The 15,928-nt window shown below is 32.3% G+C and overlaps 1 protein-coding gene across 3 annotated transcripts in view; it reads left to right on the forward strand.

Moving 5' to 3' along the window:
• The window catches only part of LOC107995622 (mediator of RNA polymerase II transcription subunit 12), a 464,763-nt gene that overhangs the window by 434,482 nt on the left and 14,353 nt on the right, over positions 1-15,928 (forward strand). For all 3 annotated transcript variants that reach the window (XM_062073896.1, XM_017053239.3, XM_062073897.1), the window contains 3 exons: positions 9,195-9,311; positions 9,549-9,662; positions 9,774-9,917. In XM_062073896.1, the coding sequence (XP_061929880.1) occupies positions 9,195-9,311; positions 9,549-9,662; positions 9,774-9,917 (375 nt within the window). The remainder of the gene's footprint in view (positions 1-9,194; positions 9,312-9,548; positions 9,663-9,773; positions 9,918-15,928) is intronic.

Genomic DNA, 15,928 nt, shown 5'->3' on the forward strand with positions numbered 1-15,928 from the left:
TACATTCAAATAATAACACGGATAACGCGGAATAATTTAGAATCTTTATTAAAAAAATTTTCATTCTCATGTACGATTTTCACGTTTAAATTTTCTTTTATATTAAATGAAAAAAATCTTAGACGTATCAAATTTCACATTTTTTTTTTATTAAACTTTTATACTCTTATAGCTCTTCTCATTGTTCGTCCGAAATTTCATAAAATCTTTACATATGGAATTCATTCTTATACATTTTTTAATTTTCTTCTAAAATTTCATTCTTATAATTCGTAAAGTATTATATTCCTTCATCTTTTATTCCTTCTCATAGACCGCTATACACTGTATATTTGCATAACCCGATATCTTCGAAAGTTTATATTTATATAGAATTGCATCGAAAATGCGAGAAGTCGTAGGAGTGCAATAAAAATATAGAGAGAAGAGAGGAGAGAAAAAGGAAGAAAAAAAAAGAAATAAATAAGGAAACGGCAGGGGGGTCGAACTCTTAGAAAGCTCAGGCTTATTAAAGTGGAAGTTTGCCGCGCTTTTTGAACTCGTCCTCGCGACGACAGCTTCGCTTCAACTTTCTCAAGAAACGAGCCGTAACTCGCGAAACCAATAATACGCCCTTAATCTCTTTTTCATCCGGCCGTGGTGCTTCGTCGTTTTTCTTCTCTTCCTTCTTCTTCTTCTTCTTCTTCTTCTTCTTCTTCTTCTTCCTCTTCCTCTGCAACTCACCGTTGTCAGAAAAGTTTCGAACGTGGAAGCTGGTGGATCGCGAACGCGATTTCATGCCTTGACTTTTTCAGCTTTTCGATATGAATCGCTCTTTGTATCAATATCGACCGAGTATTTGATTCTCGACTAACAATTGCTGGATTTTGTCACTTATTCCAATCATTTTTTTTTTTTTAAATCGATGATCGAAGACATTCAATCGTAGAATAATTTAATAGCTGAATAATTGAATATTGAAATGAAGAAAAATTAATAAAATCTCTTTTCAATGAGAGATTTTTTAGAAAATTCTTTCTTTCAAAAGCAGGAAATGTTTGATTATAGTTTAATATAACGAGAGTATAAATTTTGCGTACAAAGTATGTAGAGCATATATTAAAATAAAATTATGTTGAATACTTTCTATCACTCATGACAGGGATACCGATTATCTTGTTTGGACGACTGGCAAGGCGATCCTGATGTAAGTTAATAATCAAGAAGGAATGTAGGAGGTATTTAGAAGGTATTTAGGAGGAATTCATGAGGAATTTATGAGATCTTTCATGTCGTAGAGATTTCTTATGCTCGCTACATTGCTGGAACACGATCATAGCTGGTTCCTATAGTTGTTTATGAGACAATTTAATAACTTGCAGACTACTATATTGAATTTTTGAGAAATATTTGGAGGCAAGTGTACCCTCAACTTTCTCTTTAACTTAATAGAATGATAAATGTTCGAGAATAAAATTTTTATTTTTTTCCAAAGTAAAATCTTTCCCGTTGATTAGATATTTTTTTCCTTAAAAAAAAACTAATCAAATAATTAATAAACATCTCAAATTTATGTTACACTCCTTTTACTTAACGTGTATAAAAAAAAATCCACTTAATGGAAGCGAAGAGTGCAATGATTTCACAGATAAGCCTGAGATTAAGAGATCTTGCGAAACTGGAATGGAACGTTGGTGTTTCCCGTGCAAATATTTATAATGAATGTAATATCTAGGAGCAATTTTAACCGCGTGGTTGAGGAAATTAATTTACATACAAGGTTCTGCACATCTCTCCCTTAAAAGTAACAAGAATTTAATATTGCCCAGGCAGAGCTGCAGCTTCTATTTCGTTATTTAGTGGAAGGAAATTTTAAGAGGATTATAAGGGAGGTAGGTAAGGATAAGGGAGAAGAGGAATATTAACAGAAGTGAAGAAGTTTTAGTTCCTATCTTTAATGCGATGTAAGATAAGAGGAAAAGTAGTATCGAGTTTTCTTTAATCTATTCAAGTTAAATATTTTAACCTCTTGCATAATCAGCATTTTGGAAAAAGTATATTTTATCATTCTCTCGAAGAATATGTTATACCTTGATATAAGCCATTTGCCTTATTTCGAAAATAAATAATTTTCAACTTTCTTTCTAAAATTTCCGTTTAAAATTAAGGAAAAAAAAATTACTATTACTTTGGATTTTTATTTAATATAAGATATATTTTTATACATCTTATATTAAGTTGCGTACTCTAAATTAATCATTTTCGTATATATTTTGGAAACAAGAAAGTCCAATGGTATAAGTTCAATTTTTTCTTTTTTTTTTTCGAAGAGAGAATGTTTCGATCAAACGTCATCAGGCTTCGGCAATCAAGTTATTTTGTCGCGTTTGCTCGCTGGAAAAGTTCAGTTCTTGCTTCGACATTTAAAGAAAGAAAAATCGCGACTTGCGATTCCATACGACACAGATTTTATAACCTTCTCTCTGTATAGAATGATTTTTATCGGTTCGAAACATTCAATTTCTTTTATAATTTATATTTTTCATCCTATTTCAGAGAAAAATAAAAAATGGAAAGAGAAAAAAATTTATACGAAAAAAAAAACAAGTTTAATTCGAAAATGTATTTGAGTTTTATATGGGAAGAGATTTTCATTTCAGCGAATAATTTTTAGCTCTTGAAAATGAAGAATAAATAAATGATAATAAGACATGATTAAAGTGAAGATTTAAATTTTAAATAGAATAAATAGAATAAAATAAAAGTTGTAATTGTTTTAAATTAAAATTGTAATGAAAAATTTAATTTATGCAATGTAAAAAAAAATATAAAAGGGGAGAATAAAAAAAATTGATAATGAATATATTTGTTATTCCCCTTTATGTTAACGAGATAATGGACAATTCGTTTTTAATGAAAGCAATATTTTATAACTTCTGTTTACAAATTATTTTAAACTGCAGAATGTGAACAGAACGAAATTAAAAAGAAATAGATACGATATTCGTATACATTTTTCATAGATTATGAAAAGTAAGAAAATGATTAAAATTTTCGTATTTCTCTTTTTATTTTTTTCTAAAATTTGCCGTTTGTTTCATAAAATTTACAATTCTCTCTTGATAGCGGAATCTTCACAAAATTTTCACAACTATACACATTTTGTATAGAAAACATTATACATTTTCCATATTTCGCGATTTGTATAACTTTTCCACTTGGTCAAATCTTAGATACATAAATCTGTCATTTTCGTATAATTGTAAAAGTTTTATAAACTCAAACTCTATATTCATAAATTTACAGAAATTCTCGTGCGTCACTTTCCGTATCGTATTTCTACACGAATTTTTTTTTTTAACGAGAAAGATTTTTTTAAAACTTTATGAAGAAATATTTTTTTCCAACCGAACAAAAATATCTCATGCTTTCAAATTCGTACGAGTTAGTTTTAACGTTGGTTTTTTAGATGATGCAAGAAATATTCTCTGGTATCATGCGAGCAATATTCTCTTGATGACTTATAAAAAAAAAAAAAATATTAATAATCTTTTCTTAATGTTTGATTTAAATTAAAATAAAAAAAATCAAATAACTGCAATTTTTTCTCATTAACTTCTGTTAGAAGAATAAAGTATTACAATAGAAAAATATCTCAATAAATTTTATTATTACCTCACTTATGTATACTTGTTCTCATATACTATAATTCAGAGAGCATTCAAGAATTTTAAGAAATTCTCTCACAACAAAAAATTCAATGTAAAATATCAATATTGATCCTCTATAACATCTATATACAATTTAAAAGTCATTATCAAATTCCAAATTCTTTGTAGAAGAAGAAAATATCGATAATTAATAGAATAAAGATATTGAAAAAATCAAAATAAAAATCAAAATCATTTTTTTCATCAAATCTTCCAAACAATGGAACATTAATATTCCTCCAAGTGAATAAAATATCATTTCTTCCAAGGAATTATTAACAAAAACGTTACATCTTTGCGCGTGGGACAAGTGGAAACTGGTAAAATAACCGGAAAATTCCGTCTTTCTGCTTTTCGCGTAGGGGACAAAGCTTTTAATTACGTTTTCTTCCGCGTAATGAGGGAGTGGAAGGTTGGCAGAGGCAAGGGACAAACACAAAGGCCTTCGAAACGCAGTTTCTCGCTTGCTATCGGGTTGTATTTAAATGCGCGTGTTAACGTTGTTATCGTAGATAACGGGATTTTAATTGATAACGATAATACGCGTTAAAATCCGTATTAACTCCGTTACAACCCCTTGAATACTCGACCCGTATTTAATGGCTGCTTTTAAATGATCGAACCGTGTCACTACTCGTTTTATATAATTGTGCGCCAATCGATTATTATTATTGTTATTATTATTATTGTTAATTATATATTCTGGAACGAATTTCGTATTATGAATGTAATAATCATCTTGAATAATTTGGTATAGTTGGTTTTATGAAGTTCATAAAGTTTATAGTTATAGTATGATAAGAGAATTACGGTATGTTAGATAATTGTATTTTTTTTTTTTTTTTGTTTTATTAAAGTCCCGATATGTTGCAATTTTTTGTATTAAAATGTGATGAATTTTTGAATTTTATGAGTTGTATTAATATTCTGGATCCTTTTGACAATTCATTTTTGAATGATTCACAATGTTTTTCAATTAAATTGTTGTTTATTTGTCCAAAAGATTAAAAGATTACTAAATTTTTATCTTAATTGTTATTCGTAATTTGAACTGCTATAAAAGAATATTGTACAACAGTCTAAACTCATATTAAAATATAAATAGAATTTTTTCAAAAAATCTTTTATATATATTTTATATGTAAGAGAGAGAATAAAGAATCGAGGATGATTTTTTTCTTAATTTAAATCGATTAAATTGGCCAAAATCTGCGCTTAAAATTTCCACGTTTCAAATATAAAGTTGTTAATCAACTTCAGTGATACTTCAAGAAACGAGAATTGGATGAAATTACAGCACTGATATTAATTTGAAATACGTAGCCGTTTCGAAGCCATTATTAATTATCAGATATAAGAAACTATGGCAGTATCTAGGGATGTGTTGTATTTGGTTGCACATTTCGATTCTCTAGAGAATTGCGCAATGTCTTCCTCGATGTTTCTTTGAACACAACAAACATTATCGCTAGCCAAACTCGAGCAATTTCAAACTTGAGGAAATTTTGCTTGTGTATAGGTAGAATAGTAATTATGGGATTATGTTCTATTCCTTGGTGAGAAGATTTTATTATTAGATTTTGCGCATACATCTGTTAATATTTAAAAAAGAAAAAAAAAGAGAAAGAAATAATCGAATAAATACGATAGCCATACATATTTGTATGGCTAAGTTTGCATTACTTCTTAAAATTAAATTATCTTGTGCATTTAATTTCGAAATTTTTCTACTTCTTAAATTTTTGTTTTTTTATATCATTTTTATATCTTATCATTAAATTTATTGTTTAAAAATTTTTTTTATTAAAATTTCTTCTACTTTTAAAGTATAAAATAAATATTTAAAAAATACATAATTTCTATCGTAATTAGAATATATTGATAAAAAATTTTTAATTCTATCTTTATTATTTTTTAACTTTGTGCTTTTACGAGAATGTGATGCATCGCTACGAATAAATTTCATTTATATGGACGCTAAAAGCTTTCAATTTCTTTAAAAATTTTTGCAACCCCGTATAACGAGAAACCGCGAAGCGTATCGTTTTTAATTTCGCCATCTAGCATCACTGCTAATTCCAACGGAAACTTACTATACTCGTCTTTAATATTTCTTTGTATGTTGTTTTTCTTCATTGCAATTTTTTTTTTATTAATTCGAACCAACTAAATTTTCTTACTGAGCTTCTTGATTCTATTTCATCCTTGAAAAGAAAAATTTTGTAAAAATTATATATTTATTCTGATATTCTATTCTTGATAAAAAATTATACGTTCCATACTTCCTATTTTATATATATATCTTTCGAAATATATTTGCTGGCGCGACTGCTGTTATCTATCAATCTTAAAACATTCACCGTATTTTCCTAAACTATCAAAACTGTATATCAAAAAAAAAAAAAAAGAAAAAAATGAAAATGCATATTTATGAGCTTAAAATAACTATCTATCAACCCGATTTCCATTCTATTTTCCGATCATCGGAAGCGTTATCAATTCCTCAACGCATAAATAATCGTCAATTGTTTGCCGGCGCGAAGATTCACGCGTCGTTGGTCTCGTCTTTTTATCGGAAAGGAAATTGGGGGGAGAATTTTCGCATAAATCAAAACGTTTGCCGCGGGCAGTTAGAACGAATGCTGTCAGCCTCGTTTCCTCCCTGTCATATCGGCCAACCCCCGCTCGCTTCATAATTCGATCGACGATCTAATTCGAAGAAACGGAGGCCATCGTTTCGCCCCATAATCGAATCACTTCACGGTTCGCTGATCCCGTTCAAACTCGATGGTCTTTGCTCTTGAGTCGCGTCGAGAGAAAAGGGTATGACGTGTTTCATCAACACGTGAAAGGAATGGGTGATTCTTCAAATTCTATCTATTATCACGATTAAAGAGACTTAAAGATTGAAAAATTATTCTTGCATACGTATATGATATTCATCGCTTATAACAATTTTATAAATTTAATAATTTAATAGTTTGATTGTGATAGATAGGAAATATGGATAGGATAGAGATGTGAATCTTAATATAGTAATTGATCTTTTACGATGATTTTTTTTTATATAATAAAATTTGTATTTTAAAATTTTACACGAGAATATTGTATTATATATCTTATTTTTTATATCTTACATTTTATAGGGGTTAATGATTATTAAAAAGAATTCTGTGATCAATAATAAAAGAAAAATATAAAAAAAAATGTGGAAATTGAATGTTCTTAAGTTATCTATGATATTCTCTTCTCTTCGATTTTTATCTTATCAGATCTTTCTTCAAAACTCTTCGAGCGGAAGAACCTTTAGAAATGATGAGGAGGTCATTGGGGCAGTAAATGAACTTATTACAACAAGAGAACAATTTTGTGGAAATGGTATAGGTATAGAATTGAGATTATAAATTTTGTTGGAAAAATTATATAGAATAAAAAATAAATTAGTGAGTAAAAAGAGGAAATATTGAAAAATATTGAAAATTCGCTGGTAAAATAATCGAAATTATTATGAAAATTAGGACGACGTGAAAGGAACGCAGTCGAAGAATTTTCATTTTGTAATTATTTGATTGTTACCACGAATTGCAATTGCCAGCAATTTCCATATATTTCGCTGAAACGTGAATAACAGTCGGCTAATTATAGTAGCACGAGCAATTACTTTTACGCAATCCGACCGCGTTAATCGTCATTTTTAACTGCTGTAATTCCCTAATGCGCTCGCTGAAAAATTTGTCAAAATTTCATGAAAGAATAATTCCTATTCCATTTACACGATGAATATCATAACATTTAATTACAATCGCGGTTTTAGATAAAATATATGAATGAAAAATAATTTTTAAACTTTTATTCGTTTTATTTTTTATTCGTTATTACTTTATTTAACAAATTACTTTATTTCTTTTAATATAAAAATTAGTTCAAACTCGTACACATTTACCCGAACGCTTTTATTATTTGTAACATAAATTCTTTTTATTAAATACAAAAGAAAGAAAGAAAAAATTACCGCTCAAATAATACATCTGTTCGATAGAAAAAATTTTCTAAAGCAATATATTTCTATTATGATTCCTTGACGTGTTAAAAAAAAAAAATCCAATTTTCCATCGATTTTCGTCGTTTAATCGAGCTCCAATCATCATCGAAACACGGGGTAAGAGGGCGCGAAATTCAATCGAGAAGGAAAACAAATGAAATAGGGGAGTCCCAATGAAGGGATGAATAATAGACGAGACGACGAAATCGAGTCGTTTTTCGAGCAGTGATATGGGTCAGTGTTTGCAGATCGCTATTTCGAAGTTGAGAGAGAATACAAATTTTAGAGGTGGATATATACGTTCGATTCGAAATTGAAACATCCGCGGGACTTATTCTAAAATCGTTGCGATGACGAGCATAAATAATTACAATGATTTCGAACGTGGAATGGAAAAATACGATGCTCCATGTTTTTCTCGTTTAATTTCTCCCGTTTCGATGAGTTTAACCAGCAACCAATCATCGTAATTTATTTCGATTGAAAGATGACTCTTGGATCAAAATTTTGATTAATTTTTAAAGAAATAGTTTCAGGAACTGTCTTAAATAATTCAATTTATATCTCGTTATATTTGTCAAATAATTCTTAGATATATAAACTATTTCTTAATCATAACGAATATTAAAAATTTCTAAAACGTGTATCTAACGAAATAGAAACATTTTTTCCACCAAAATTTCCTACATTGCTATCTCCCTTTATAATATAAAACTCGTAAGCAATAAAACGAATTTACAACTGATGTACAACCGTTAACCCCCCTCCCCTCTCCTTACACGACCCTAAATCCACGAGATAATATCCAGACAGGCGACGTAAAGCATTTAACAGTCCACGATCTAAAAATTATCCCCAATAATATCCAACGCAAAAGACAATAACCTCCGTTCTTTCCCGTAATATAACTCCGAATCATTACGATCGTATCGTTTCGAGAAACTTAAATTAATACCCTCTGCTAAACATCAAACCCACGTACAACAGCCCAATATAAACTTGGTGGTCAATCGCTCGGCGACCAACACGAGAGTCGTGCAGAAACGGCATCGAGACCGTCCCCTCTGAATCGTTGGCGGAGACATAACGCTTTGAAACGACACTCAAGGCTCACCCCTACGACGGATCTTTATCGAGGAGGGGGAGGGGGCGGTTGAGAGCAGAGCGTCGCGACGTCGGTCGGCCGGAAACCACTTGGAAACCGCGTCCCCGACGAAGATAAGAACTCGGTTGAATTTGTCCGGGCAGCAGGCGGCAGCAGGAAAATTGGAAAGGAAAGGAGGAAAGGGGCGCGTGTGTGGCTTCCGCCCGTTTCCGCTTTTTGTCTTCGTGAATTCCATCCAGCGAATCCACGCCCGCCCTCCTCCCTTTCATCGCTCGCAATACTCCCACTCAATTGAGAGGTGGTAGCGCGATTTCTTCGACACTTGGAGCCGAATGGAACTGTCAACCGTGTTTTTCAGGTGGACATCACCGAGCTGTGCCCATCGGCCACGGTCCTCGCCCAGCAATTGACTCACGTGGAACTCGAGAGGCTCTCGTACATCGGCCCCGAAGAATTTGTCCAAGCTTTCGCCAAGGTTTGTATTTTATATGTGTGTGTTTATGTTTTTTTATTCCTGTCACGTACTCGATATACGTTTCTTGCTTTTTTCTGAGCTTCGAAGATGTAGATTGATAAATTTTGTCTACAGACTCGATACGATAAGGTGAAATTTGCTTTAATTCAATTTTGAAATTGGAATCAAAAGAATTTCAATCAAAAATTTTATGTCAAATTTATGGATGGATTTAATGTGAATTTATTCAACAAATAGGAATCCCCTCATCTGGAAACATCGTTTAAGGACATGAAGAAAACGCGCAATCTCGAATCGTACATCCAATGGTTCAACAGACTGAGCTATTTCGTCGCGACTGAAGTATGCAAGGTAAGTCGAACAAGTTCAGGTTCAGTTATTTATAAGTATTCATACAAATATTGATACAAGAGAAGCAATTGAAAAAAAAAAGAAAAAGAATTATCGCTTCTCGGTTTCCAGCATCCAAAAAAGAAACAACGAGTCCGAGTGATTGAGTATTGGATCGAAACAGCCCGTGAGTGCTTCAACATCGGCAATTTCAACTCCCTGATGGCGATCATCGCTGGTTTGAACATATCACCGATATCTCGTCTGAAGAAAACGGTAAGTCGCATGTTATAAGTATAATTTAAATATAAAACAACAAGTTTAAACCCCTTCGAACAGTAAATTACTTGATAAAATAATACAATTATTTTTCCAAAATATTTTCTTCTAAACAAACACTTTACGAAATCTACGAAATTACATTAAACATGCTACAACTTTTCTAAAAATATATAACAAATAAGAAAATAAATTTCACAATCTTCTTGAAATCGACAATTAGTCTCGAACACAAATTTTCAAAATAACACGAAAATCTACGATTCTACGATTTACGTCATCGTAAAAAGAATCAAGAGAAAACAATCAATCACTCGTCGATAAAATCGATCGACGAAGAAAAAGCGATGCGTTGAATTAAAAGACACCAGAGAGGAAATGATGGACGATCTGGCTGAGGACATTTTTATGATGAATCTGTTTCGTCGAAACTGAATCGACTACGAGGTCCAATCGCAAAATACGTAACACGTCGAAATTGCTTCTCGCCCTCTTCTAGGGGATCGTACATTGCAATCAGGGGTGTGTAATCCTCGTAAATCGAGCATGGCGCCGCGGTGACCGGCGTTAACCATGACGAATCGCCGTGAATCGAGTTTTCGTTGAAACGAGATACGAAAACGGAGAACGTATTCGAGCGGGAGATTTTTCGGAGGCGGTGAAAAAAAGAAACGAGATGGATGGTGGATCGCGCCGCTCTAATTGAATTTTTGCGTCACTGTTTCGCGCCTTGTTCGATTGAAACGTACACCGGACATCGGGTTAATTAGAAAGCGTGCTGGGATTCAGTGCTGCATATTGCGATTTTTAATTGGGATTTGTCTCTTCATTCCATATCGTATTTTTCGAAAAATCTTGGATTATAATTGGCAACGAAGCTCTGTGAAGGAAGAAGAAATATTTAATTTTGTATTCGGAATGTATATATATATTTTTTTTCTTATTATTGCTCATTTAAAATATATTTTGAGAACTAAATTATATAAATAATTTGATCGTGTTTATCGATTTATCGTTGTTGCATCGTAAATTTACCTAGCAATTTAAAATTTTGTGTCATTTATTTGAGAAATTCTATTAAGAATAAACATGCATGGAAGAATATAATAAAAAAAGATGAGTATGATTTAATCTAGCATAATTAAAAATGCACGTTTAATTTTGGAATTAATTAGTTTATTTTGTACGATGTATTTCACTTCGTTCATATTTTCTAACTTTGAAAAAGAATTAAATCAAAAATCTGAATGAAAGACTGGACTGAAAGACTAAATGTAAAAAGAATTTTATATGAAATGCTAAAACTTCATTTTGAAATTTTATATACATACGTACATTCCCTCGCAAAAATTTCATAGAAAACTTCATAAAAAAAGAAACTCTTTTTATTAAAAGGAAATGCCAAAAAAAGAACTTCCAACACGAAGTAAAAATCTTTAATTTTTATATCATCCACATCAAAATGTTTCGTATTATTACATCGTAATTTATTTTAATAAAAATACTCTTTTTATTTGTCGTACGAAGAGTTTCAAGAGTTTTCAAACCCTTTACAATTGAACTACAATCGATTCCAAATTTATTAATGCAACGAAATGGAACAAAAAATGCCACGTAAAACGCTACGCTAGGAAAAAAGGGAAGAACTGTTTCGTTTCGATCGAAAAGATGAAACGAAATTCGACGAAAAATAAAAAAAGTCCAAGAAAAAAAAATCGAGTATAACGCGAATTTAATCCAAAGCGTAGAAAAAGCAGCAACATCCGCATTCCGATCCTCCGAATAACACCGGTGAAATAATCGAATCGTGCTTTGCGCGTAACAATTGCGTTTCCGCGAGAAAAGGCAGAATAAAAATAAAGATAAAAAGAAAAAGATGAAACAGAAAAGTGGGAGAGAAGGGAGAAGAAATACATATCGCGCGACTTCCTGTCAATCTTTCACGATATTACTTCCTGGAGGGAGGACAACTTCTTTCGACCGCCATCTTCCTTTTTTCGCGATGAAATCCTGAAAAGAAATGAAAAGATCGTGCTTCCGTAAGAAAATATAATAGACTCCTCGATTGTTCCAATGTGTATTCATCGATTATTTGAAAATCCTCTGGCTCGAAATATAATATCAGCAATTGATGAAAAGTTATTTTTGTAATTTTTATTACTTTTTATGATCTATCATTGTTTTGCTGTGAACGTATGATGAGATATAGATATAAAAATTGTGAAATATTGAAATCGAATTGGATTAAAGTTTGCTCGTATGTTAGTATATCTAATACAATATCGAATTTTAGAAATTTTCGGAAGAAACTGCCGGTCATCGCTATTGTACAAGAATTAGAGAGGATATAAAAGTAGAAATCTCAATTTCTTTTTTCCAAATACGGGACAATGTTCGAAGTCCGTGTCCCTTAAAATCGGATTAAAACGAAAAGAATTATTGGATAAGCAATAAATTCCAATACGAGCTCTTCTGAAATAGTTGTTCCAAATTTCCTAAAAATCTCCTCGATACAATTTTTTGTCATGCCATCGACAAACAAACAACGATCCCAATAATATTTATGAGAATATAGGAGTAGCTGGAATAGACATGGATACCTAGAAGCTTCCAGAAGAATTATCCGAAAAATATACGGCGCGTTTCGATTTTTTAAACAATCCATGTGTACCGTGCATTTATAGAACCGTGGATTCCCCATAAATGGAAATCCAATTCTCGAGGAACGAAATAACAACGGAAGAAAGTCAAAAATAACGGACACGAGCTCGTAACAAAGGTATTAATGGAGATTTGGACGATATTGTATGGCTCGATCCGATTTAAATGGAAATATTCTCGTTGGCGATCAAGTCGCAATTTTATCGTGGATTGTATTAAACGGTTGCATGAACCGTGCGTGAAAATGGAATGACCATTATGATAAATAAAATTAAGTTCCTCTTTCCCCCTCCCTCATCCTCTCTTTTTTAAATTTGCAAACGAATCTCGCGTCGTCTAGTTACATAAAAATGTTCATAAATATTTCGTTTCGCGGGTCTGTTTGCAATAAAAAGGTCGGGACGAATATATCCTCGCAAATGAATATACGCGAGAGTGTGAAATAATTAACATGTCAAGTTATGATTACATGACTGTGACGGAGCACGTATTTTCGTGGTTTTTAAAGTATAAAAAAAAGGAGGTGTTGGAATGAAAAAACATTCGAAAAGAACAAGAGATAACATTAAATATCCAGAGATTGAAATTATTATGAAATTGTAAAAATGGTTAAAACTTTTATTAAGAAATGTTAGAATTGTTTTTAGCAATTTTGTGTAGAATTAATGCAAATCTTAATAATTTTAATTTTGATATTTTTGGATACGCGGATAACATTTTAATTTTTCAAAGAACATAATTTTAAAAATTCTATTTTTGAATATTTGCTATAAAATGGGTCAGAAATATGTTGCAATTTAAATTTAAAATTATGAGATTATAAAATATAAATATACATTTCTTTGTCACGAAATAATTTTATGGATATGAGAGAATGATAAAAAGTGGGCAATTACGTTTGATGTAAACCAGAGAACAATTAAATTTGACATAAAGCAGAGATCTCGGTTGGTAGATTTATTAAGGCAACCGTAACATTCGTTCTAGAGAATTTTAAAAAAAAAATAATTGAAAAATACTTTATATGTGTCGGCAAATGAAAAATCTTTCTTTATTCTTTTATATATATATATATAATAATTCTATGTACTACGATTCGTTCTTTGTCAACAAATTTTATCCATTTATCCATCTTTATTTAAAAACATTCGTGAAAAGATTTCTCGCGGAACGAAAGAGCTCTGACAATAAAATAAAAAAAAATCAGCCATTCCAAGATAACGGATAAAAAAGTATTGAAAAAGAAAAGATAGGGAAAAACACACGAGCACATTAGTTAATTTTATTTCTCGAAAGGATCAGACGACAAATTCTGACGGATCGTGGACCGCATACGACTTTATCGCGGAGATAAATTGCGAGGCGGAACGAGAAAACCATTAAATCATTTTTTTAACATTTTTTCTTTTTTTTTTTTTTCTCGTTTTTAATTACGAGACCGGTCTGCTTCATGGACATATCCCTCCGACTCTATTCGACGCGGTTTGCTATTTGGAGTTCATTTGGTTCGGCCAGCTGATTTATACAGGGCCACCCTTAAAATAATTGCTGCAACTATCAGCGGCCAGCCAGCGTGGCCTCGCTTCGTAATTTTCGTTAATGAAAATTTAACGCTTCTGCTCGCTCACGCTCGCGCGTTGTTTTCCCTCCCCCTCCTCTCCCCCTCTATCCCTTGAAAATCGATGCTCATCTGGGAAAACGTTTCGTTGAATTTTTCACGAATCGATCGATCGATTATTTGTTTGCCGTTGTTTGCCCTCGAAAGTTAATCAGAAAAAAAAATTAATTAATTAATCACGACTATTATTAATCTATTGTATTTAGTGTATATAATGTCATTTAAATGGAAGATCAAATATGATGATCTGATAAACTATTATTTTCTGAAAAATTTTTAATTTTGCCGCCAAAATTCACTAATAATATCAAATAATGAAGAATTAAATTTGTATAATTTCGTTGCTGTACACTTAAAGAATTCAACGATCTTTCTTATGTCTCATCTTCTCCTTCTCTTCATCCAATTTCCTTCACTCAACATCATCATCTCCGTAAAGAAAAAAATATTCCAAATAAATCAGTTGTAGAATCCGCAATCTTCCTTAAAACCTTCCCTATCTCCATCCTATCCAATCCCGCCAAACGGGGATCCGGCAAATCCAAAAATCGATCCCTCGAACAAGAATCTATCCCTTCGAGCCAAAACTCGTCAACAACCCCTCCTTCTATCACCTTCGTTCACCCTCCAAAAGGATATTCCCCCTTGCTCGCTCCGCGCAACTTCAACAAGTTCCACGAGTTTCCCTCGAAAAGTCAGCGCGGAAAACTCGAGCATCCTCCCCTCCGATGGAAATTCGTTCCACCGATACGTCGGAAGACGAACGATACCAGCCCCGGCTTAATTTACCGCGGAGATAATCTGCGAGTGACGTCTCCGCCGCGTTGAAAAGGAAGGGACGCTTCTAAGTTCGCTTCTCGACATCAAAAAGCTAATTACGTTCGGTCGTCGCGAGAAATAACCGCTCCCTGTCGCGACCATTATCGCGAGCAAGTTTCGGGGTTTGGGCTCGAAAAATCTTTGGAGGGAGGGGGAATGCTGAAAAAGAAAATTTAAAATTATTCGCGCTTGAGGTGGAGCGATTTGAGGGGGTGACTTTGGATGGAGAAAGGGGAAGAGGAAGGATTCGATTAACTTTTGCTTCGAAAGGGTGAAAAGTTTGTTGATGGGGGATGGGGAAGGTGAATGGATGAATGTGAATCGGGATTTGTATCTTGGTGTTCGGTTAATTCAGAGGGCCGATTCGGAGGGTGTTAAGGTGAAATATATCGTTTCGAGGTTTCGAGTGGTTTAGAGATAAAGGATTGGGTAAGGTTTCGGTTTTCCTGGAGAAAATTTATGAAGATTTGTGGTTATATTATGCATTTGGTTATTTATCGACTTTTCTGTGTTGTAATGTAATATGTTATGAACCATTAGGGATTAATCGTTTAATGCATATAAAAAATTGCTTAATGATAGGAGAATCGTAATGATGCAGTTGAATTTGATAATGCAAAAATTATTGAAATTTTGACAAGTTTAAAATTGTGGCGAGTAAAAGATTTCGCTCTTTAGTAGATCGCGCTTTTCTTTAAAAAACGAATTTAATAAATTACGCGTTGTTATACACGAGATAAAGGAGCAATGCAAAGGAGAAGAATGAATCTCTGAATTTAAATGAATGCAAACAAAGGGGCAAAAGGTTGAACGAAGAATCTTGCGCAGTCAGTAAAAAACGTTCAAAGCATAAATTTGAAGAAAAATTTCCCTCCTAATTCTTAACCCGGAAGCGGGAAAATTTGATCGA

The sequence above is a fragment of the Apis cerana genome, linkage group LG4 (assembly GCF_029169275.1).
Source record: "Apis cerana isolate GH-2021 linkage group LG4, AcerK_1.0, whole genome shotgun sequence".
Lineage (NCBI taxonomy): Eukaryota > Metazoa > Arthropoda > Insecta > Hymenoptera > Apidae > Apis > Apis cerana.